Source organism: Mus pahari, chromosome 3 (genome assembly GCF_900095145.1).
Source record: "Mus pahari chromosome 3, PAHARI_EIJ_v1.1, whole genome shotgun sequence".
Classification (NCBI taxonomy): Eukaryota; Metazoa; Chordata; class Mammalia; order Rodentia; family Muridae; genus Mus; species Mus pahari.
The window spans coordinates 21,997,995-22,021,916 of NC_034592.1; the positions used below are offsets into that span (position 1 = coordinate 21,997,995).

Below are 23,922 nucleotides of genomic sequence, written 5' to 3' on the forward strand. Positions count from 1 at the left end.
TATTCATACAAACACGCATACACATGAAATACAAATAAAACTTTAAAAGAAAAAAGAATATCTGGAACATGTCTAGGCATGAAGAGGGTCAGTGGAAGAATGGAAAAACAAAACTGGTCATGTGTGTCTAGTTGCTGAAGCTTAGGGCCAGTTACAGTGAGTTCCTACTATTCCCTGTGGTCTTTGGTTGATATCTTCCATAAAAAGAAAATGGAGATGGTAATTATATGGCTGTATGAAATCTTTCAGAATGCACAAAACAATATTCTAAAAAGGGTGGATTTTTGAATGTCACAGCACAATAAACTGACATTTTACAAAAGGAAAGCCCGGTTATCCTCTGTGACTGAGTTAAGGCTTGCAGAGATGAACTGATTCCATCATCTTCTATGGTTCTGTGGTGCTTGAGGGGGATTCTTAGAGCATCGCACACATGCACCTAGTGCCCTACCAACAGCTACACCCTGCTTGTGGACGTTGTACATCGTGGTGCGCACTAGGCTCCGCACCACGATGTACAACGTCCACAAGCAGAAAGATCTTTAGTATTCTAGTAGGCTATGTTTTATGGCTACAATCTGTAAAAAAAAAAATTGGGTTTTTAGCCTCAAGAAGATAATAAGCTCACTACAAACTGAGAACATATGCTATGCTCCAAAGAGAAGACTTGACAGGAAAGTAACACAAGACCCATCTGTCTTTTTTTTTTTTTTTTTTTTTTGGGGGGGGGGGTTCAAGACAGGGTTTCTCTGTGTAGCCCTGGCTGTCCTGGAACTCACTCTGTAGACCAGGCTGGCCTCGAACCCAGAAATCCGCCTGCCTCTGCCTTCCAAGTGCTGGGATTAAAGGCATGTGCCACCATGGCCCAGCTTTCACCTGTCTTTTCTTCCTTTCTTTTTTTGTTTTGTATTGTTTTGGTTTTTGTTTGTTTTGGTTTATTGAGACAGAGTTTCTCTGTGCAGCCCTGGCCATCCTAGAACTCACAGAGAGTCCCTGTCTCTGCCCCCAAGTGCTGAGACTAATCTGGCCTTCTTTTACTTGTTTGGGTTTTGGTTTGGTTTTAACAGTGTGTGTATGTGTATGTGCACACCATGGCACACAGGGTGGTCAGAGGACAACTTATGGAGGACAGTTCTCTCCTCCCCTATGTAGATCTTAGCTATCAAAGTTAGGTCATGAGACTTAGCAACTAGTGCCTTTGCTATCTCCGTCATCTAGCTTTAGTTTTTCTCCTTTTTAAAGAAGGTGGAAAGTGGAGGAGATTAACACAGAAGGTCACCCATGACTATTTAGGGTAAGTACTCAAATGTCCTGTTCCATATGGATACCAGCTTCCCAAGCTAGAGCCGCCCCCTCCCATGAAGAATGAACAGATGTAACAACTAAACAGTATTCAGTCCTACAGCCCTTGAGCACCAGTTACCTGCAATCTCTTGCAAACGATCTTCATCAACGTTCGGGTCAAAGTCACTTCCAAGGACATCAGTGCTCCAGGTCTCACTCACCGTCTCGGATATGTCCCTGTCATCTGTTAGTCCCATCATGTCACGAATCTCAAACTTCCTCAGTTTATCATCCAGATTATCTTGTGTTGTAGCTATCAAAAACAAATTTAGGTACTTTACAAATGGTGGCACAGCTACAACTTCTTGGTTAACCTGGAAACATTCTGTCAGGTTATTCATTTTATCATTAATAAGCATGTAGTTTCAGCTTGCTCTCTACTGACTAATTAACCCCAGTTAAGATTAGCAGAGACTCAGGCCGGGCGTGGTGGCGCACGCCTTTAATCCCAGCACTCGGGAGGCAGAGGCAGGCGGATTTCTGAGTTCGAGGACAGCCTGGTCTACAGAATGAGTTGAGTTCCAGGACAGCCAGGGCTACACAGAGAAACCCTGTCTTGAAAACCAAAAAAAAAAAAAAAAGATTAGCAGAGACTCCCCACCCCCACCCCCACCCTCCACCTAACCACTGCTGAAAGGACAGATATGCCCCAGTCTAAATGAGAAAAACTAACCCAGACAGGAAGGTAAAAATAACTATTTGGGGTAGCTTGCTGGACCCCATCATTGGGCTAATAATTAGGTGGTGAACTCATATGTAAACTATTCCACTTGGCAATAGCTCAAGTGTGCATTCTAGAGTTTTCCTTCTTTCATAGACCATTTTCTACAGCTTGCTCTGTGTATAGGATGTGCACATGGATACAGCAGCCAGAGGCACCCCTGCCACTGCTCCCCACTTCCCACTGCACTGAAAGCTCAGCACCTCAGCTAAGCAAGCTTCAAGGCCTGCCCTGCTATCTGTGGCCCAGTGCCAAGGGTAGAGGCACCCATGGCCACACCTGGCTTTGACAGGATGCTAGAGACTCAGACTAAAGCGCTCGTGCTTGCACTCTTACCCACTGAGCTTCTACCTAGACCCATAAGTCTTTCTTGTCAGTTTCCGTTTTGTAAAACTTTGACTTGGTTTTTGGTGTGGGTGTTTTTGTTTATAAGACAAGGCCTCAAAATAGCATAAATTAATGATCCTCTCACTTCACCCTCTCAATGTTTGGATTACAGGCATAGATCACCACATGTAGCTCTCAATTTGATTGCTTGCTTGGTTTTTTTTTTGTTTGTTTGTTTGTTTGTTTTGTTTTGTTTTTAAAGATAGGGTCTCTCTATATAAACCAAGCTAGCTTGCCTAGCTTGCTAGGATTAAAGGTATGCACCATCATGCCCAGGCTTCAATTCACCCTCTTTCTAGATTTATTTATTTTATTATTTTATCTATATGAATGCCTTGCATGTATGTATGTGTATCACATGCATGCCTGGTGTCTAGAGCCCATATAAACCATCCTAAAGGTGCTAGGATTCAACCAGGGTACTGTGCAAGAGCAGTAAGTCCTCTTGATAATATTATTTAACCATTTTCTGTGAGATTGAAGCAGGAGGTAACTGAAAATTGCTTTAGGAAGTTCCTGAGACTGATCAGATTCACTAGGCCCCTCCCTCCATTGCCAGTATAAATAGTAAAAGTGGAGTTTATCTCAGATGAATGGAGCCAAGAAAAGCCAAGCTGCAAAGAAGAATCTGAGAGCAAACCAGCTGCCTAGCAGCAGCACACACCAACTGAGCTGCCTGGGAGAGTTGTACACCGAGTCACTTGGAAAGGACACTCTCCAACCTGTTAAGCAGCCTACAGGCTGTGCAGTGTGCTCCAGGCTCCCAACTTTGTGAATTGTCAACAATGCTAGAGTAAGCTTTATGTAGTGGTCATTGAGTCATTTCACTCCTGTAAGTAACCCTAACAAAAGTCATGGTTCACCATGGACTTTGGTCTATGGTGGGCTCCCTAAGTGGGATGAATAGACAAGTATTGTGTCTCCGTGGGAAATGCTTTGTCACAACAAATGAATGAGCCAACTTCCAGCTTATGATTCACTTAGCATTTCACATGTGAAGGGTGTCCTACACTGGAATCACCCAGAACACCTGTCAAAGATGTGATTCTTTTCATCTTGGCTGTATGCTAATCTCAGTTTTCTCTGTTACGTGCAATAAATTTAATATTAATCGATAAGTTGAAAATGGAGTCATTATGGCAATAATTCTATACAAACCATACATTCCAGCTGGGCGGTGGTGGCGCACGCCTTTAATCCCAGCACTTGGGAGGCAGAGGCAGGCGGATTTCTGAGTTCGAGGCTAGCCTGGTATACAAAGTGAGTTCCAGGACAGCCAGGGCTACATAGAGAAACCCTGTCTCGAAAACCAAAAAAGAAAAAAAAAAAAAAAAAAAAAAACCCATACATTCCAGTAGTAACACTCTTTTCCTTTTCAGTAATATAATTCTAGGACAGCTTGGAAAATAATTTTTTTTGTTTAAATCTCCCTAGGTAATTTTCATATACACTAAAGTCTAAGAATCAAGCTTAGCTGTGGATGTGCTCCCTAACTACAAGCTTCTGTTTGTTAAAGTTTATATACAGTGTTCATGTGCATGTAGGCAAGAGGTCAGAGAGCCAGGGATCTACCTGTGTTTGCCTCTTCATCTTTCCATGCTTCCATTCCTCCCAATCCATCACCCACCCGTTAACTAAGAGCACATGCCCAGCTTCTTATGTAATTGTTGGGGATTCAAACTTGGGCCCTCATGTTTTGTGGCAGGCAATTTACTCACTTCCTACATCCTGTGTATTTTTGCTTGCATGTGTGCGTGTATACACACATACACTGGTGCCACAGTGTGCGTGTGGAGCTCAGAGGACAAAATATAGGAGTTGGCTCTCTTCTTCCACTAGGTGGATTCCAAGGATCAAACTCAGATCATAGACTTGGGGCTTTTAACCATTTGTAGTGTTCTTTTCCTAAGTTGTTGAGCCCTTAGTAGTTATCATTGTACCCTATAATAAATATTACAGAATTTAAAGTAACTCATACTGCTGTGTGTAATTTAAGCACAAATAATACACTTACCAACTAAACACCTTGTAAAAACTGAAGGAGCTATGGATAAATGCAACTTTAATGATCATCAATCAACTCACTAACAAGCAAACAGACGAGCTTTCCTGAGATCACGCACATTCTTTTCTACCTGTACAGCTGTGTTCACCACCACTTTACCTTGCTCGTGTTCTAGCAGCTGCAGTGCTTCAACTCCATTACTCCCAGAAGGCCCTGCCCCAAGTTCAGATACAGATTCTCCTTCCAGGTCGAGAGAAGACACTGAATTGGAGCGGTTGGAAGGACCTGGAGAAATGTTTATCCTGTCAGCAATCTTCTTAAAAAATTCATAAGTCACTATGTAATACTTCATGCCATGAAAATAGTATTTATTTCTCTTCTGGTTTTGTTCTGTTCTGTTTTGAAACAAGGTCTCACTATATAGCCCAGACTAATCTTACACTCTTCAAGTCTTCTACCTCAGCATTCTGAATCCTGCAATTACAGATATGTGCCATCATGTCTGATTTAAGATGCTTTTAATATTGTATTTATTTCCTTAGAAATATAAATGCCTTTGAGCCAACAGGTCTGCCTCTAGAAATTTCTTTAAAAAGCTAATAAGAAAAATAACCTAAGGTTGCTTGTTGAAGAGCTACTATAATACTTAAAAAAGTAGAAGTACTTTCTGTGCTAGTGTGCAGTAAAGAGTGAGCAGGCAGTGCCTGGACATGCAGAACAATGCCAGCAAGTTCATGGACCTGGACGTTCCTTGGAAATGTTCTGCAAATGACCAAATCGTTAGTGCCAAGGGCCATATGTCCAACCAGATGAATGCAGTCAAGGTTAAGGTTTAAAGGTCAGTTTAAAATCTATGCCATCTGTGAGCCATTGGTAGGACAGACAATTCTTTTGCTTGTTGTTTTTTGTTTTTTCAAGACAGGGTTTCTCTGTATAACCTTGGCTGTCCTGGAACTCACTTTGTAGCCAAGCTGGCCTCCAACCCAGAGATGCACCTGCCTGTTGCCCAGGTGATGAAATTGCCAGGCATGGTGACCACTCCTTTAATCCTTGCACTTGGGAAACAGAGGTAGGAGAAACTCTGTTATGGGTAAGTCCAGTCTGGTCTACTTAGTGAATTCTGGGTCAGCCAGGGACAGTACCACCTTGTCTCAAAATTATGAAAAAAAAAAAAAAAACATAAAAATAAAAGCATGTTATTTAAAAACACAAAATACAAAGGGAATATTAATGAAACATAACATAAAAGGGTAACAAAACATCATAAACTTGATTTTCCTATAAATAATCAAATATTAACTTTTAAGAGAACAGTGAAATTACAGGTGACCTTATTTCTTTTCCACATTTTCTAGATTGAACATATCAGTGATTTTCTGAAAGGTTAAAGAGGATATTTATGTCTCCTTTTAAATGTTAGTAAACTTGAACTGTTTTCATAAAACAAACTGCCCTAACATACGGAATGACAAACTCTTAGCTTCACAATCTGGTTTAAGAGTTTCCCTTTCCCCCATCACTACTGAAGATTAAGTCTAGGGCTGCCAGACAAACACTCTACCAACTACACCCTCACCTGCCTTCTTTATTCCAGTGACCTGACTCATAAAGGCATGTGTGAGTGTGTGGATAAAGGAGCACGGAACAGTAAAAAACGTACACACAGCACCCTGCAATGCCCGCATCCATTCCCCCAGTTACCATGCATTACACCCTCTAAAGGAGCGCCATAAGCTTGTGCAGACATAGAGACTGAGAAACACACTTGCTGTTACTCATTTAACACTGACATGTCTTCACATTTTATGCGACCAACAGCCTCTTGCAATCTTAATTTTATTCCAGAAACAATCTTACAGCCATGTTAAAGCTCATTAGAGGAAATTTCATTATTCTCCTTAGTGAGAGGCACAGGTGGCTTAACTATAAATTATAAGGCTCCTTTAAAGAACACAGAACAACTTCAATCACACACTCCCTAAATGAAGTAACCCTTCACCTTCAGATATGCCTTCCAGATTATCACTGCAGAGGGAAAAGCGCAAGGTTTTATCAGGTTTACCGTGGAGTTTGTTTTCATCAACAGGGACATCTCCTTGTCCTCCATCCGAAAGCTGCATGTTTAGAACCTGAAAAAATTAAAATAAAAATCTAACCTATTTCAAATGAAAGACTACTGAGAATAAACTAAACTACAAAAATGCTAATTTAAGTTCTTGTTAGTTATTTTTAACTAAAATCCATTTGCAAGGTCTATCAAGCTTTCAAGTAGACTCACAACAAAGTCTATGTTTGAAGCTAACTCAAATTCTGTCTTTCCATTCTCCTTCCAGGGCCAGAAGCAGCTAGTGTCACACAGGGCGGAGACAGGATGCAGCCGCCCCAGTCGGTTCCCTCAGCTTGAGTTATAGTGTTCAACTAAGAATCTGACAGATTCCTTTTGTTTCTTCAACCCAGGCTAGCCCTGAATTCTTGATCCTTGCCTCCATCTCCTGAGTGCTAGGGTTATAGGTGTAAGCCACCACATACAACATCTGGATTTATAAACTGTGACTTCTTTTCAAGCTAGCAATGAACTTTCCTAAAAAAAATAACCCATCAGTCATTGAATATAAGTTGTTTCTAAGCCAGCAAGGTTGCTCAACAGATAGGAAAGACACTTGCCTCTAAGCCAGGATGACCTGAGATCAATCCCCAATACCAAAAATGCATGGAGCATGTGTACACACACACACACAGAGAGAGAGAGAGAGAGTCTGCAAATCACTCTACAATCAAAGAATCAAGATGTCTTCTCATGATAGCTCTAACCTTATACTCTTAAATTCTTAAAACCGAGTTTGTCTCCAACTTTGACCCCCACCTCTCTCTCTTTCTGGCTTTATTTTTGAGGCACAGTCTCATTGCCCAGGCTGCCTTAGAAACCTTGCAAATCAAGCTGCCCCTGAGCATGCACAGGTGTGTACCACTATGTCCAGCTTTACACACCCTCTTCTTTTTCCCCTTTGAAGTTTAAAAAAAAATTAAATTAGGTGTACATGTTGGTGGAAGGGTATACAGGTATAAGTGCAGGTGCCTAGAAAGTCCAGATGAGGGCACTAGATCCCCTGGAGCTAAGGGCAGATGAGCCACCTGATGTGGGTGAACAGAACAATACTCTACAAAAACAGCACGTGTACCCCTCCCCCAACCCTCCACCCCTGAGACAGGTTTTCTTTCTGTAGCTCTGACTGTCCTAGAACTTGATCTATAGACCATGCTGCTCTTGAAATAACAGAAATCTAGCTGACTCTGCCTCCCGAGTGCTGGGATTAAAGGCATAAGCCACTACCACTGGCACGGTATGTGCTCTTAGCTTAACCACTCTGCCATCATAGTCCCCTGATCTCGTTCTTTAAAAACAAACAAACAAACTGGGCTAGAGAAAGCTCAGTAGTTAAAAGCACTTGTTGCTCTTTCAGACGACCTAGTTTGATTCCCAACACCTACATGATGGCTTACAACAATCTGTAATTCCAGGTTCAGGGGATCTAATGGACCCCCTGGTCCCCAGGCAATCATGTGGTGCACATAGAAATACAGGCAAAATACTCATACACATAAAATAATCTTTTTAAAAAAACTTAGGGGCTGAGAAATGGATTAGTGGTTAAAAGCACTAATTCCTTTTCCAGAGGACCCAGGTTCAATTCCCAGAACCCACACAGAATCTTACAACTTTTTGTATCTCCAGTTCCAGGGGATCCAACACCCTCACACAGACATACACACAGGCAAAACACCAATATACATATAATTAATTAAAGTTTGCTTTCCTAATTTTTATTTATCTTTTCCATTTTGCCCTAACCAAACAATAGAAAGTATACATTAGGAAATTTCTACTCTAAACAGGAATACTGCTACTGTACCACCAGATGAAAATAAACAAAACATTTCTACAAATGGCTAGAGAAGTCTTACCAATTTCTATGCTACAATGTCAATATTGCTACTAGAACAATTTTTTTGTTGTTGTGGGCATGCTCACCAACTTCACATTAAGTATTAAAGTGAAGACCCACCTCCATAACTGTTCAAAGGGACTTATTAGCATTTGATGGTTTATTGAATAGACTTATGGAAAATAATGCATTGTGGGACTGGAAACAACTCAGTGGTAGAGTGTTTTGTTTGCTAAGCATGTGGAAATCTCAGTTTAATGGCCAGCACCAATGTATCTTGCACTCAGGTGGACTCAGAAGGAGCAAAGATCATGGTCATATATTGGAGAAATATAGATCAAAATTTCATTCCAGCTTTAGACACCTAAGAGCCAATCAGAGAGGAAGGAAAGGGAGAGAGAGGGAAAGAAAGAAAAACAAATTGGTATAAACTGCGTGTGTGAGCTCTGCAAAGGTCCATGTGGTCAAATGCTAGTCCACAAAGTAAGAGCACAGATGGGACTAGTGTCCACACATCAGCCCATGCACCTTCTCCACACCACCAGAGCGCCGTAGGAGGTTGACTCTATGAACCAGGAATCAGACCCTAACCAGACACCAAACATGCCTTCATCTTAGACTTCTCAGCCCCCAGAACAATCAGAAATAAATTTCTGTTACTTATAAACCACTAGCATTTTTTTTTTATTTATTATAAACCTCTATGTTAGGCGCAGTGGCATATACCTTCAACCCTAGTACTTGGAAGTTAGAGGCAGAAGACCAGAGTTCAAGACAAGCCATGGCTACATAAGTCAGTATCAAAACACAAAAAGAAACAAATCAACAGGGTTAAGCAAACAAACATGACTCCTCCAAAATAAAAGACATAATCTTTGTTATATCTACCTAACCAGGCCAAGCTATGAAGACTGATTCTGGCTAAATAGTTAGCTAGTATCTCTCTTTTTATCTTTTTCCAGAAATAGGGCGATACTATGTAGACCATGCTGGCCTAGAACTAGCTATGCAGTCACACTCTTCTTACCTCAGCCTCCCTCCCACATGCTGAGCTCACAGGTATGAGCTATCATGCTGGACTTAAAATTCTTCACAGTGATAGGTGCAAGTTAAATGCAGCAATACCAATCAGATGTGGTAGTGCATGCCTTTACTCTCAACTCTCAGGAGATGAAGGAAGATGGTCTCTGTGAGTTCAAGACCAGTCTGGTCTACAGAGTAAGCTCTAGGACAGCCAGGCCTATGTAGTGAGACCTTGTCTCAAGATAAAAAACTAAAAATTAAAGACATGTACTCTTAGATGCATACCTCATTTTCTGACATCATCCCTGGAGTGAGCTGAGGCCCTGTCCCTAAGGAAATGACCAGCACCTCTTCTGGCTGTACCTCCTGGATGGTTTCTTGAGATGATCCTTCATGGTCCATATGTAGGTCCATTAGCATATTACTTCGGCTTCTGCTCCGAGTTGCTAACAAATAAAATAAGGGAAAAAGTCACAATGAAAAAAACAGCACACTGAATATAAAAATGTGTTTTCTGTTTGTGCTGAACATTTGTACATGCATAAAAGACGATGGTGAAAACACAGCAAAAAAAAATCCAGACAAAGCAAACACTAGGGCTCCCTAGTCATTCTCCTGATGACAAGACAGACTCTTCTTCACAACTGACCATTAGAGGCTGGAGAGTTGGCTCAGAAGTCAAGAGCACTTGCTGCTCTTGCAGAGGACCTGAGTTCAATTCTCAACAAGCACATACTAGCTTATAGTTGTATTTAAATCCAGTCCCAGGGAGGCTGACACCCTCTTCATGCCAGGCACCAGGCATCCACATGATGCACAGACACACATGCAGGCAAAACACTCACACACACTGCTCTACCTCCTCTAGAAAAGACGACTACACCTGACCACCACTGTGACGCAGGAAACATATTCTAGCCAACCAGTTCAGGGACAACAAAAGCACTACCTCATTTCTCAAGGTTCCAATAAGACACTTAAACTATTTTCCTTATAAAAGTTTTAACTGCCAGCAGTTTCCCATTCTAATAAATAAACTTTTAAGTGTAAAAAATGTCATGTGAGGGGCTGGTGAGATGGCTCAGCGGGTAAGAGCACACGACTGCTCTTCCAAAGGTGCAGAGTTCAAATCCCAGCAACCACATGGTGGCTCACAACCATCCTTAACAAGATCTGACTTTCTCTTCTGGAGTGTCTGAAGACAGCTACAGTGTACTTACATGTAATAAATAAATAAATCTTTTTAAAAAATGTCATGTGAAAACTTGGTAAACAATGACATGGCATGCGTATTTTTGTAAGATAGGGTTGTACTATGTAGTGCAGAGAAGCCTGGCTCCTACTGTCCTGCTTCCCGCTTCTGGATATTGAGATGACAGGCTTCCACCACCATATCCAGCAAAGTAAGTATAGAATTACTGGCAAAACCAGGGAGTTTCTGAAAGCATATTCCTTTCTTCTGAATATTATCAACTCTTTCCAGAGAACAGGGGACATTGCTTTATGTTAAAGTGAGATCCTTTCTGCTTTACTAGACTACTCTATATAAGAGTCAGACTGATAAGAGGTCTCAGCAGTAAAGGCACTTGCTGCCACACCTGGTGATTTGAGTTCGTTTCCCAGAACCCACTTGGTAGAAAAAGAAAACTGACCCCAAAAAGTTGTTCTCTGACCTCCACCTGTACATACACACACACACACACACACACACACACACACACACACTTTTTTTTAAAAACTCACCTATCTTTTCTCCTACCATGAATACGTATTTCTCCCTTTTCTTTTTTCCTTTTTCTATCTCTTTAGCATGTGTGTATACCACAGCACGCCTGTGTACATAGAGCACAACTTGTGGGAGTCAGTCTTCTTCTTCCACCATGTGAACCCCAGGGATCAAACTCAAATTGGCAGGTTTGGCATTAAGTTCTTTACCCTCTGAGCCATCTTTCCAGCCTTACAATATTTATTTTCTCAACTAATTTATTATATACATTTAAAAATTATCTCTATATATCTAACATACATCCATCTTTCCATCCATCCATCCATCCATCTATCTATCCATCCACCCGTCTGTCTGTCCACCCATCCATCCATCCCTCTCCCTCGCTGGGGACTGCCCCAGGGCCTACTCATATTACCATGCTGCATCATATATATATGGTGTGTGTGTGTGTGTGTGTGTGTGTGTGTGTGTGTGTATCTTTTATGAAATTTTGAATAATGAAATTTATAATTTTGGGGGGCAAAGTGTTTTAGTGTTCTGTAAGAAACTTCCCTTTTCTCTCACGGAGCAATCAAATTCAGTACAACTGTCTAGGAAGTAGAAATTCTCTGACGGTTCAATACAATCAAAAGTGAGGATATAAAAGTTAACATCAGCAGTAACAGAAGCGACCTGCATGCTTAGACAAGCTGACGTCTGTGAAGACAAACGCAGAGATATAAACATCTTCATTTACAAAGCTGCAGATATGTTATCACTTTTAGTCTAACGTCACATCAAGCCTGAGACAGGCCCAGCACATCTTTACGCTTCTCTTCCCAACCTCTACTGTGAACTCACAATCAACTTCATAAGCAGCTCTGTGAACTTAGCAAACTTGAAAGTTGTAATTTACAAAAATGCAAGTGATCAAATTTCGCTAGCAACTGCGAGAAAGCAAAGCAGCATGCACAGAGAGCACACCTGTGACTATTTCTAGCGCACAATATGGAAGACAAGAAGAATGGCCTACTACCCACCAAATGGGGTTACTAGAGGAATATGAGCAGTAAGATTGGTGGCTGACGAATCCCAGGCAGTGATGGCTGCTAACTGTTGTCCTGGGTTGCAAAAATATTAAATAGAAAGAAAATCAACCCTCTGAACATTGGAAAACTTGTTTAAATCATGAAATTAAATGCAATCACGAGGTTACATGACCATACAAAACACTGGGCAGACATTTGAAATTTCTTCCCATTACACCCATCTCTAATAACATTCAAGTAACAGGGAAAAAAAAAAAACCCTAACGTACAACAGTGAAGGGAGGTGATCTCTATCAAAAATATAATATTAACAAATTATAGTCTACAATATTAAAAATCATTAAACACAGCCGGGCGTGGTGGCACACGCCTTTAATCCCAGCACTCGGGAGGCAGAGGCAGGTGGATTTCTGAGTTTGAGGCCAGCCTGGTCTACAAAGTGAGTTCCAGGCAGGTCTATACAGAGAAACCCTGTCTCGGACAAAAACAAACAAACAAACAAACAAGAATCATTAAACATAAAACATCATTTTTTAATCAAAAGAAATTTGTTTTCTGTTTTTGTTTTTGAGATAGGGTTTCACTACATACCTCTGCTTACCTCTGCCTCCTGAGTGCTGGGACTAAAGGCATGTATCACCATGACTAGTTAAGAAATGTACTGTTTTATTTTATTTTATTTATTAACTTGTTGGTTGGTTTTCAAGGCAAGGTTTCTCTGTGTGGCCCTGGCTGCCCTGGAACTGGATCTGTAAACCAGGCTGTCTTTGAACTCAGAGATCTGACTGCCTCTGCCTCTCTGCCTCTCTCTCTGCCTCTCTGCCTCTGCCTCTGCCTCTGCCTCTGTAGAATGCTGGGATCTACCACCTAGACCCATTTTGAATGATAAATCTGACATTTTGGGCTGGTGAGATAGCTCAGTGGGTAAGAGCACCCGACTGTTCTTCCGAAGGTCCAGAGTTCAAATCCCAGCAACCACATGGTGGCTCACAACCATCCATAACAAGATCTGATGCCCTCTTCTGGATTGTCTGAAGACAGCTACAGTGTACTTACATATAATAAATAAATAAATCTTTAAAAAAAAAAAAAATCTGACATTTTGGGATAGTAAAGAAAGATGATATCATATTCCTGTTGTTATAAATCCATAGTATGTTAAAGGGAAAACAGTGATTTCAAGAAACTATGTAAAAAATCAGTTAACTGTAGTTAAAATGAAATCCGCTTCTTTAAAATGTGTAAAGTTGAGCAGAGGTGTGACTCAGTGGCAGAGTACTTTACATCTGAAACTGCCTAGGAGTAACTAACCTGAAACTATCAGGGCTTATATTTATGTTCTTTGTATCCCCAGCATCTAATATAAGTACAAAACAATGATCATACCATGTTGTATGTTTGTATGGATTAAATGAAACATTTGTAAAAACTGGTTTAATCAGTGCCTAGTACAGGCTACATGATCAATCTTCACATGCAGGTAGATAGGTTACAAATACTCAGTGAGTAAAGCCTAATTTATTTATTTATATATATATATATTTTAAAGCAGGGTCTAATACAACCCAAGCAGGTCAAGAACTACCCAAGGCTGACCTTAAACTCTGATCACCCACCTCTATCCTCTGGATGCTGGTATTACAGTCCTGTGCCATAACATTTGGTCTATGCAGTGCTGGGAGCTGAACCCAGGGCTTCATACATACTAGGCAAATTCTCTACCTATGGACTACACCCCCATCTTTGAAGAACTAGTATTTAAAAACTCCAGTATGGAAGGTTCTCCTTACCTATAGGTAATCGATTCTTCTTGTTGGCTGGAGTGGTTGCTGGAGACATCTGAGGAGTGCTATAGGGAGTCATGTCCAGACTGCTGCTCTTCCCCGGCTTAGCCTGGGGCAGATTTGCCAACAAATTGTCAAGAGCCATTCTATCTTCTTTCAATTGATCTCCAGACATCACACTCTTCATAAAATTTACCTGGTAAAAGGAAAAGACATTATCTAGTAAAATCAAATTTTCAAAAATAATACATATTTCTTATAGTATGTATTCATCTGTGACCTGCCAACGCATGGCTAAAAGAATGAAATCCAAAAACTTGTTAAAGAATGATGCCATTACCAGAGTAATAAGCTGACTGTAACTTATATACACCACAGTTCTGCTCAAGCCTTCCAGAAGATTAACAGAGGACATTGGCGGAGTCTCCACTGCACGGCCCCCAATTACAACATCAAGGAAAGCAGCGACACAGCCCTGTTGAAACAGGAAGAGATCAAAGTGAAATTCTCCCCTGGAAAATTTCCTGACCAAGGTGGACAAGAATAAAAAAAAAAAAATAGCTTCATGAAAACTATTTTAAATCTTACACTTTTAAAGCTGCAAGTCTTTATACAGTGATGTAGAATAAGCTAAAAAAAAAAACAAAAAAAACAAAAAACCGAAGTATATGCATGTATTCCCTAACCTACAGTACTGAAAAGGCTGAGGGAGTGTGGAGTGGGAGGCCTACCAGGAGTGTGCTGATACGCAGACCTCCAGAAAAGACTGATCTTATCATCCAGAACTTTCTGGAGAGGAATGGGGGTGATGGGTGACAAGCATTGGTGAGACAGATAACACACACTTTTATTGTAGTTTAATTTTATTTTTATTTTTTGGTTTTTCCTTTCAATGTTTTAATGTGTTTCTTTGTGTGTAGGGTGGGCTGGGTGAGTGAGTGAGTGTTCATGAGGATGCACACAAGGAGATGAGAAGGCAGCCTGGGGACATCAGCTCTCTCCTCCACCATGCAGGTTCTGAGAACCAAACTCAAGTCATCAGGTGTGTTATCACTGGCACCTTTACCCACTAAGTCACAGCTAGTCCTGTTTCTTGTTTCTTGGGGGGGGGGGGGGGTTGTTGTTGAAACAAACCCTATTGTTTTGAAACAAAATCCTACTCTCTGGCTTTAGCTGGCCTAATACTCACAATGGTATTCAAGTTGGCATTAAAGCAGAGTGATGTTCCTGCATCCACTCCTTAGGATTACAATATGTACTGCTATGCTCAGAATGGTATTTGAGGTTTTCATATTTTTAATTCATTTGCTTTTAAGATGAATGCTTATTTATGTACACATACACACAATATATCTGTGAATATATATGAATATCTATTAGCTGATGACTGCAAAGGCAAGATGACGGTACAGGATCCCCTAAGGGCTGAAATTACAGGTGGTTGTAAGCCACACAAGCTCAGTGCTCAGAACTAAACTCCTGTCCTCTGAAAGAACACCAAGCATTCTTACCTTCTGAGTAATCTCTCCAGTCTGACATCTGAATTTTAAACCAAGTTAAATTAGTAGCCTACTCAAAATCTCATGAAATATTTATGTTACTCAACTAACTGAAAAAAGTCATAAGAATACTTAAACTTATTTAATTATTGCTGATTGTTAGTAATAAGTTAGTTAAAAAACAAACTTTTAAAAAATAATATAATAGGTCTTGATTCTCATTACAATAACCCTTTAATATTTATAAGACAGTTTAATTGTAATCATTAGAGAAATCTTCCTAAATTTTACTGCTGTTGAAACAATATTGTTAACTAATTAAAAAAAAATAATGACTGAATTATTTAAATTTCATATCACCTAAAGACAAGATTTAATAAAGAGAATGCTTAAGTTCACTAATACTTTGCCAGAATGTTTTTTATGATATTATTCCACTTCATGCTGTTTGTTCTTGACAGAGGATCTTTCTAACTAGCCCTGGATGTCCTGGAACTTGTGTGTGGACCAGGCTGGGTCAGGGAATCACAGTGAATGCAGAGTTAAAGTTGTGTTGCTTTGTTTGTTTGTAATGAGGACTCACTGTTATCTAGGCTAACCTTGGACTCAAGGCAATCCTCCCACCTCAACTGAGATCACAGGTGTGGGTTAGCACTCCTGGGCATCTTACAGTCTACGAACAGTATCTCTCATGACACAACACTCATTCCTACTTTGTCAAATTTTCCAAGGCTATTTTTGGTCCGGGGATCTCCTTCTTCAGTGCCAGTCATTGCTAGCTGCTGCAAAAGGCGGCCAACCTGCAAACAAAAGCAGTGATGAGCAGATGTGGGTGCACACACCAGCACTTCCATTCCAGTCTAAGAATCTGGTTTCGCAATAATATTCACATTCATCTGATCTGGCAAACAAGATAATGTTCCCAATAAAATGTGTATCTTGTCTCTGTCAGCTTTTGTTATTTTCAGATTAAGAATTACAGGAAGTAGAGAATGTTGCTGCAATTCCTCCTTAGCACATGACAGCAACATGAGGAAACTGAAAACAATGTACTTGTTTCTGGTACATTTGTGTGCTTAAAAATATTTTACATTTTATTATCACTGTATGTTTGTGCATGCATGTCACGGTACTCATGTGGAGGTCACAAGACAATTTTTGGGAGTTGGCTCTCGCCTTTTATCATAAGTCCCAGATATGAAATTCAAATTGTCAAGCTTATTAAACACTTTATCCCCAAACTACCTTTGGTCCAAGAAAAAATTTTAATTATCTGCAAAGGCTAACTCACACAATAAATGACTTCAAGTATAACACAAATACAAGGAAAAGCATTCTCTTTATAGTTTTCAGTTGCTTTTTTAGACAGGGTCTGTGTAGCCCTGGCTGCCCTAGAACTTGCTATATAGACTATGCTGTCCTCCAACTCATAGGGATCCGCCTGCCTCTGCCCCAAGTGTTGAGATTAAAGGTGTGAGCCACCATGCAGGTAAGAAACAATTTTTTTTTTTTTAAGTGTGTATACCTGATCATGGAAGCTAGAAGTTGAATCCCCTGGAACTGAAGTTACAACTAAACTCAGTTCTACAAGAGTAACAAACATTTTAACTAGAGAGCCATCTCTCCACCTCCAACCAACGTTTTTTTTTATTGTTGTTGTTTGTGTTTTAAACGCTTATCACTTTTGTTTGAGTGGGAGTGGGGGAGAGGTTGTTTGTTTGGTGGTTTGGTTTGGTTTGGTTTGGTTTGGTCTGGTTTGAGATAAGGCTATGTAGCCTTGGCTGAACTGAAACTCTATGTAGACAAGTCTGGCTTGGAACTCAGAGAAATTCACTGCTGAGATTAATGCCATACAAGGCTTATCATTATCAAGACAGGGCTTCTCTGTGTAGTGCTTGCTGGCTGTCCTGGAACTTGCTCTTAGTTGCTCCAAACTGGCCTCAAACTCACAGAGATCCACCTGCCTCTGCACCCCAAGTGCTGGGATTACAAGCGTGTATCACTACTGCCTGGCTGATGATTTGGGCTATAAGTTTTTTAAAAATTTATAAGTCTATTTTAAATTAACCCAATCTTTTCTTTATAGTATTTCCAAAGAATAAAATATGATTAAAAGGCTTGAGGATTGTAAGGACTCAGATAATGACGTGTGGGTAAGAGCACATGGCATGCAAGCATGAGGACCTAAGTTCAAATCCTCAGCACCTACATAAAAGCTAGGCATGGTCATATGTGCTTATAACTCAACATTGAAAAGGTAAGATAATTAGATGCTATGAACTCAATGGACAGCCGGCCTAGCCAAAATGGTTGAGCTTTTGGTTCAGTGAGAAACCCTGTCTCAGAAGAATAAAGCACAATACAAAAGTGGAAGATACTCAGTGTCCTCTCCTGGCCTCCACATGGCACATGAACCATACATACATACATTATGTGTTACAACACACTTACACATAACTCTTTAATTTAAATAAGCCCAGCAGTGATAATGCATGCCTTTAATCTCAGCAGCTGGGAGGAAGGGGCAGATGAATCTCTGTGAGTTTGAGGCCAGCCTGGTCTACAAAGTGAGTACCATAACTATGCAGAGAACCATGTCTCAAAAACCCCCAGCCTCCCAAAAAGAGAGAGAAAATTTTAACTTTTTAATATTTGTTTAATTTTATGCATATGAATGGTTTGCCTACATATATGCATATGTACCATCTGCATGCCTGGAGCCTATGGAGGTCAGAAGAAGGTATTAGGCACCTTTGAACTGGTGCTATAGATGGTTGTGAGCTACCATGTGGGTGCTGAGAACTGAACCCAGATCCTCTAGAAGAGCAAAAAGTATTCTTAAACACTGAACCATCTCACCAGCCATGAAAAACTTTTTTTTTCCCCCGAGACAGGGTTTCTCTGTGTAGCCCTGGCGGTTCTAGAACTCACTCTGTAGACCAGGCTGGCCTTGAACTCAGAAATTCGACTGCCTCTGCCTCCCAAGTGCTGGGATTAAAGGTGTGCGCCACCACTGCCCAGCTTTTTCTATTTTAAAAAAGACTAGGCGAGGAGACTAGTTAAGAGTGCTCTATAGTTACGGACCACAGGTTGCTCCTCCAGAGGACCTGGATTCAGTTACCAGCCCCTCGCTTGCAGACTGACAGCTGCCTTTAACCCCAATTCCAGGGGATCCAGTGCTGTCTGCTGCTGCAGATACTGTAGAAGTATACATGCAGGCAAAACACCCCCACACACAAAATAAACTATATAAATAACTAATTAAATAGTAAGACTTTGGGTAAAACATCCATACACATAAAATAAACAGATAAGATTGTGAGTGTAACTTAACTGTAGAGCATGTGCTTAGCACACGTGAGGCTCTGGGTTCCTCTATGGCATGCTATGGGGGTCAGAGGATAACTCTGAGTAGCTGGTTCTCTTCTACTAACATGGGTTCCAGGAACTGAACACAGGTTATTAGATTCCTCAAGGACTTTTACCCAATGAGCATCTCCTTTGCCCAGAACGCCAATTTTTTAAGAGGATAACTTACTATATATGTGTAAAATCTTCAGAGTGGTTTCTAGAACACTTCTGAAAAAAATCCTAAGAGTTCACTAGCAGTCCAAGGAATTCTAACTGTAGGTAGCCTCTTGTTCAGCTTCAGGGCGTAGGGGTTTGTTTTGTTTTATATGCATGGGTGTTTGGGCTGCATGTATGTCCTTGTGAAGGTGTTGGGTCCTTTGGAACTGGAGTTACAGTTGTGAGTTGCCATGTGGGTACTGGGATTTGAAGCCAGTTCTCTGGAAGAGCAGTTAGTGCTCTTAACCACTGAACCATTTCTCTAGCCCCCTCCAATAATGATTTTTTGTTTTGTTTTTATTTTTTCCAGACAGGGTTTCTCTGTGTAGCCCTGGCTGTCCTGGAACTTGCTCTGTAGACCAGGCTGATCTCATAGAGATACATCTGCCTCTGCCTCTCTGCCTCCCTGCTCCTCTGCCTCTGCCTGGATTAAAGGCATGCACCACCACTGCTAGGTTCAACTTCAGTTTTGAAGTACAAAGGACACTCAATTTTCAACCAATCTGGACTCTGAAATTAACAGAATAGAGATGAAGAGCTTGTTCTAGAAAATCTAATCAACTCTATGTTCAAGATTTAAGGATTTCATTTGAAAACCAATGCAAAATGTTTATGACTATAATATCTCAAAATCCTACTATAATTGCTTTAGTTTCATGAGAAGCATTTCTTTTAAGAAAAGAAATGTTAGGAATATATGAACGTTGTCACTATTTTTGTTACTACTCCATTACATAAGGATCAGCTTATCTCAAACTAAATGCTACATAATAACAGCTAAAGCAGGCTAGAGAGATAGCTCAGTGGTTAAATGCACTAGCTGTTCTTCCAGAGGACCTAAGTTCAATTCCCAGCAACCACATGGTGGCTTACAACCATCTAAAATAGAATCTGATGTCCTCTTCCGTCATGCAGGCACACATATAAATACAGCACTCATATACATAAATAAGTAAATCTTAAAATAATAATAATAGCAAAAACATACCTGCATCAGGTTAAATCTTGCCACCTCATTAATAGGAGCATCAGATATTATTCCATACTGCTCTGGATTGACAACTGCAGGACAAATGAAGCAAGCCAACAGAAGATCGGTACACATTGCTCTGACCTCCCCAACCTCTAATCTGTCCACACAAGAAAGAGTTTTGTACATCTGTGACACAATCCACCTCAAACTATGTGGAAAGCAGTATGTATTCTGTTTAAGATAACCAATAAATTTGTTCACCAAAGCCACTAATTTAGCCTCATTGGAATCTACCATTTCTTGAACCTTTTGCCTAAATCTATCTGAGCCTTTCTCTCCAAAGAGTTTTTCCTGCTGAGCTGGAGAGAATCTCTCTATTAGCTTGTTTGCATCTGTTTCCAGGTGGTCTTCATCCTCTACGAGGAGCTGCATGATTGGCTCATGCAAAGTAGCCGTAAGGAAAAGTTTGGCAGAAAACAGTCCTTCAGAAAAGAGTTTAAATAAGATGCTGAAGGCACAAGTTCCTCTCCTCAAAAGGCGCCTGGGGTTGTCACTTTCCTTTAGTTCAAATTCAATCAAGTATCGTAAAACCTGAAGGAGGTAGCTTTCATCTTCTTGCATAATACAGTTGCCATACAAGGAGGTAAAAACAGTGTAGATAACACTTTGTGTGTTCTCCTGATTGAGTTTTTCTCCAGCAACCAAAGAGGAGGCAATAAGACGTGGATTTTCTCTCAACCGACTCAGGAATTCTCCATAAGCTGTTTCCTGAAATCCCAGTTGCTTGTATCCATCAACAAACTGTGTATCTTCCAAAATCTTGGCATGCTGGCAACACTCAGCAGGGGAAGCTTCAGCGCTGGAAAATATTAGCACACAGGCAAAACAATTATACAACACAGGCACTATATTGAAATTAATAAATTTGAGTTCATTACTGTGCCAACAATGACATCTCCTTGAATTGCTAAACTCTGAGAACAATGAGTAAAGACAGCCATACCTGAAAGTAAAAAAGCCAACTTTTCCATATTCAGCATCCAGAGCTATCTTCTATAAATTAAATTTAAAATTTTGCTAAGCTTATTTACTGACACAAGAACACTCACAAATACTCAAGTACTAAAATAATGAAAACAGGAGCTGGGGAAGTAGTTCAGTTGGCAGAACACTTGCTGATAAGCACAATGCCCTGGGCCTGATTTACATGTGTACATATGGCCTAGCAGGCCATACCTCCCTGGCAAGCACAGCAAAGAGCTGCCACCTGAATGACATCATCAAAGGTCAGTCCTGCCTCTTCAGATTTGTATAAATACAACCATACAGTATATATTCTTTTTTAATCTGACTACTCTTAACAACATTATACTAAATTGTTACAGTTGAAAACTGCTTCTTGGAACAATGGAATGAACACCAGGCATACAAGGGCACACAGATCTACAGATGGGCAAAACACCCATACACATAAAATAAAAATTTTAAATCTAAAAAAGCTTTTTTTCTTTTAAAAGATACACAATTCCACTAGGAAGTGGTGGTGCATGCCTTTATCCCAGAGCTTAGGAGGCAGAGGCAGGTGGATCTCTATGAGTTGGAGGCCAGCCTGGTCTACAGAGTGAATTCCAGGGCAACTAAGGCTACACAGAAAGCTGGAGAGATGGCTCAGTGGTTAAGAGCACTGACTGCTCTGCCAGAGGTCCTGAGTTCAATTCCCAGCAACCACAGATGCCCTCTTTGGTGTCTGAAGAGAGCAATGGTGTACTCATATACATAAAATAAATAAATAAATCTTTAAAAAAAAAAATAAAGCTGCACAGAGAAACCCTATCTTGAAAAACAAACAAAAAGATATATAATTCCAAAACATGGAAATGCATATAAATATCACAAAATTTAGTCTCTATAACAATAAAATGTTATGTATTCAAAGACATAAAACAATAATCCTTAAGTTATACTTATCTGTATCACTGTTTAAACTAATTCATAAACAAGTAACTCCATACATTTTATAAGCAAAGACTCATCTAATATTGATTCAAAACCATGAACTGAAGAGATTCATTTAGTTAGTAGTATAGAATTAAATGTTCACATAATGGATGACCTGAAAATTTTGTCTTTACCTGGTTATAATAAGACGATCCAAATTAATCCTCTGTTGCTTTGCAATCCACGCTGTTCGATACAGCTTTTCAGCTGTCTTCAGTACATCAGCATTTAGCCTCTGAATGAGCTGTTTCTCAGAGCTCACATATAAGCGCTCCTGCTTGAGGTGGTGGGCCAATGTGTGAATATCTAGCTTCACCATCTTTGAATTCGGAAAAGGTACAAAAGTTGATCACTAAGAATAAAAAGGGACAAAATTCAAGTTTATATCACATAAATTATTTTCTAAAATCAAAAAGAGTAAAAAATTTTTTTATTTTGTTTTGTTTTTTGAGACAGGGTTTCTCCATGAGTAGTCCTGGCTATCCTGGAACTCACTCTGTAGACCTGGAACTTACTCTGTAGACCAGGCTGGCCTTGAACTCAAAGATCCATGTGCATCTAATTCCTGAGTACTGGAATTTAAAGGTATGTATCACTAATGCTCAGTAAGAAACACAAATTCTTAAAATATTATATTTAAATTTTGCATTTATATATGGGGGGCATGTCACAGCATGTGTGTGGAAGTCAGAGGGCTCTCCTTTCAGCATGTGGGCCTCAAGGACTGAAGAAGTCCTTGGAAGCAGGTGCATTTACTACCTGGGCCATCTCACTGGACCATGATATTTTTAAAAAGTGTGTGTGTGTGCCCACGTGTATGAGCCTGGGTATCTCCCAGAACCTGAAGCTCATGTTTTTGTCTAGGTTGAAAGTCAGTAAGTTCCAGTGCTCCTCCTGTCTTTGACCCACCTAGAGGTGTGGTTACAGGCATGTACCACATCCCTGGCTTGTTAAGTGGATGCTAGGATCTGAATTCCTGTTCTGATGGTTACTGAACAAGCACTCTAACCACTGAACGGTCTGTCCAGATCTTATGTATATTATTTTTTTTTAAGATTTATTTATTTATTATATGTAAGTACACTGTAGCTGTCTTCAGACACTCCAGAAGAGGGCATCAGATCTTCTTCTGGATGGTTATGAGCCACCATGTGGTTGCTGGGATTTGAACCCTGGACCTTCGGAAGAGCAGTCGGGTGCTCTTACCCACTGAGCCATCTCACCAGTCCTATGTATATTATTTTTTGGTGATACAGTTTTACATAGCCCAGGCTAGCTTTGAATCCTTTATGTACCTAAGGATGATCCTGAATTCCTGTTCATCCTGCCTCTACCTCCCAAGTGCTAGAATTACAGGGATGGGCTATCATGCCCAATATATGGTGCTGGGAATTGAAGCATGGCTTGTGCAGGCTAGGCAAGCACTCGACCATTTGAGCAGCATTCCTCAGCCCTTTTGCTGGTTTTCTGAGACAGTCTCATACAGTCTAGGCTTGCCTCAAATTCACTATATGGCTGCGAATGACCTGGACCTCCTAATCTTCCTACCTTAGTCTCCCAAGATCTGAAATTATAGGCATGCACTCACTCACCAGTAGATTGTTTCTAAATTAGAGTTAACAGCATCAAATACAATCTAAAACTATTTAGAGAAGTGCCTCTGCTTATTAGCCATGGAGTCATCCTTGACTGTTTATATACAGCAATCAATACACCCTGTTGATTCTATCTATGAAATAATCTAAGTGGTTGGTGGGGAGACACACCTTTAATCCCAGCACTAGGGAGGCAGAGTGCGTTCGAGGCTAGCCTTGCCTATAGAGTTCTAGGATAGCCAGAGCTACATAGAGAAATCCAGCCTCAAAAAAACAAGACAAAGAAAGGAAGAAAGGAAAGAAGAGAGGGAGAGGGAGAGGGGGA

The 23,922-nt window shown here is 40.4% G+C and overlaps 1 protein-coding gene across 8 annotated transcripts in view; it reads right to left on the reverse strand.

Annotated features, from left to right (window-relative positions):
• The window catches only part of Gapvd1 (GTPase activating protein and VPS9 domains 1), an 86,048-nt gene that overhangs the window by 34,063 nt on the left and 28,063 nt on the right, over positions 1-23,922 (reverse strand). For 3 of the 8 annotated variants that reach the window (XM_029535979.1, XM_029535976.1, XM_029535977.1), the window contains 10 exons: positions 22,137-22,354; positions 20,020-20,863; positions 16,178-16,264; positions 14,306-14,440; positions 13,972-14,161; positions 12,173-12,253; positions 9,710-9,870; positions 6,457-6,586; positions 4,617-4,742; positions 1,424-1,597 (listed from right to left, as the gene is read on the reverse strand). In XM_029535979.1, coding sequence (XP_029391839.1) covers positions 1,424-1,597; positions 4,617-4,742; positions 6,457-6,586; positions 9,710-9,870; positions 12,173-12,253; positions 13,972-14,161; positions 14,306-14,440; positions 16,178-16,264; positions 20,020-20,863; positions 22,137-22,321 — 2,113 coding nt within the window. In that variant the 5' untranslated portion in view covers positions 22,322-22,354. The remainder of the gene's footprint in view (positions 1-1,423; positions 1,598-4,616; positions 4,743-6,456; positions 6,587-9,709; positions 9,871-12,172; positions 12,254-13,971; positions 14,162-14,305; positions 14,441-16,177; positions 16,265-20,019; positions 20,864-22,136; positions 22,355-23,922) is intronic. The other 5 variants (XM_029535982.1, XM_029535980.1, XM_029535981.1 and 2 more) reach the window with 3 other exon arrangements.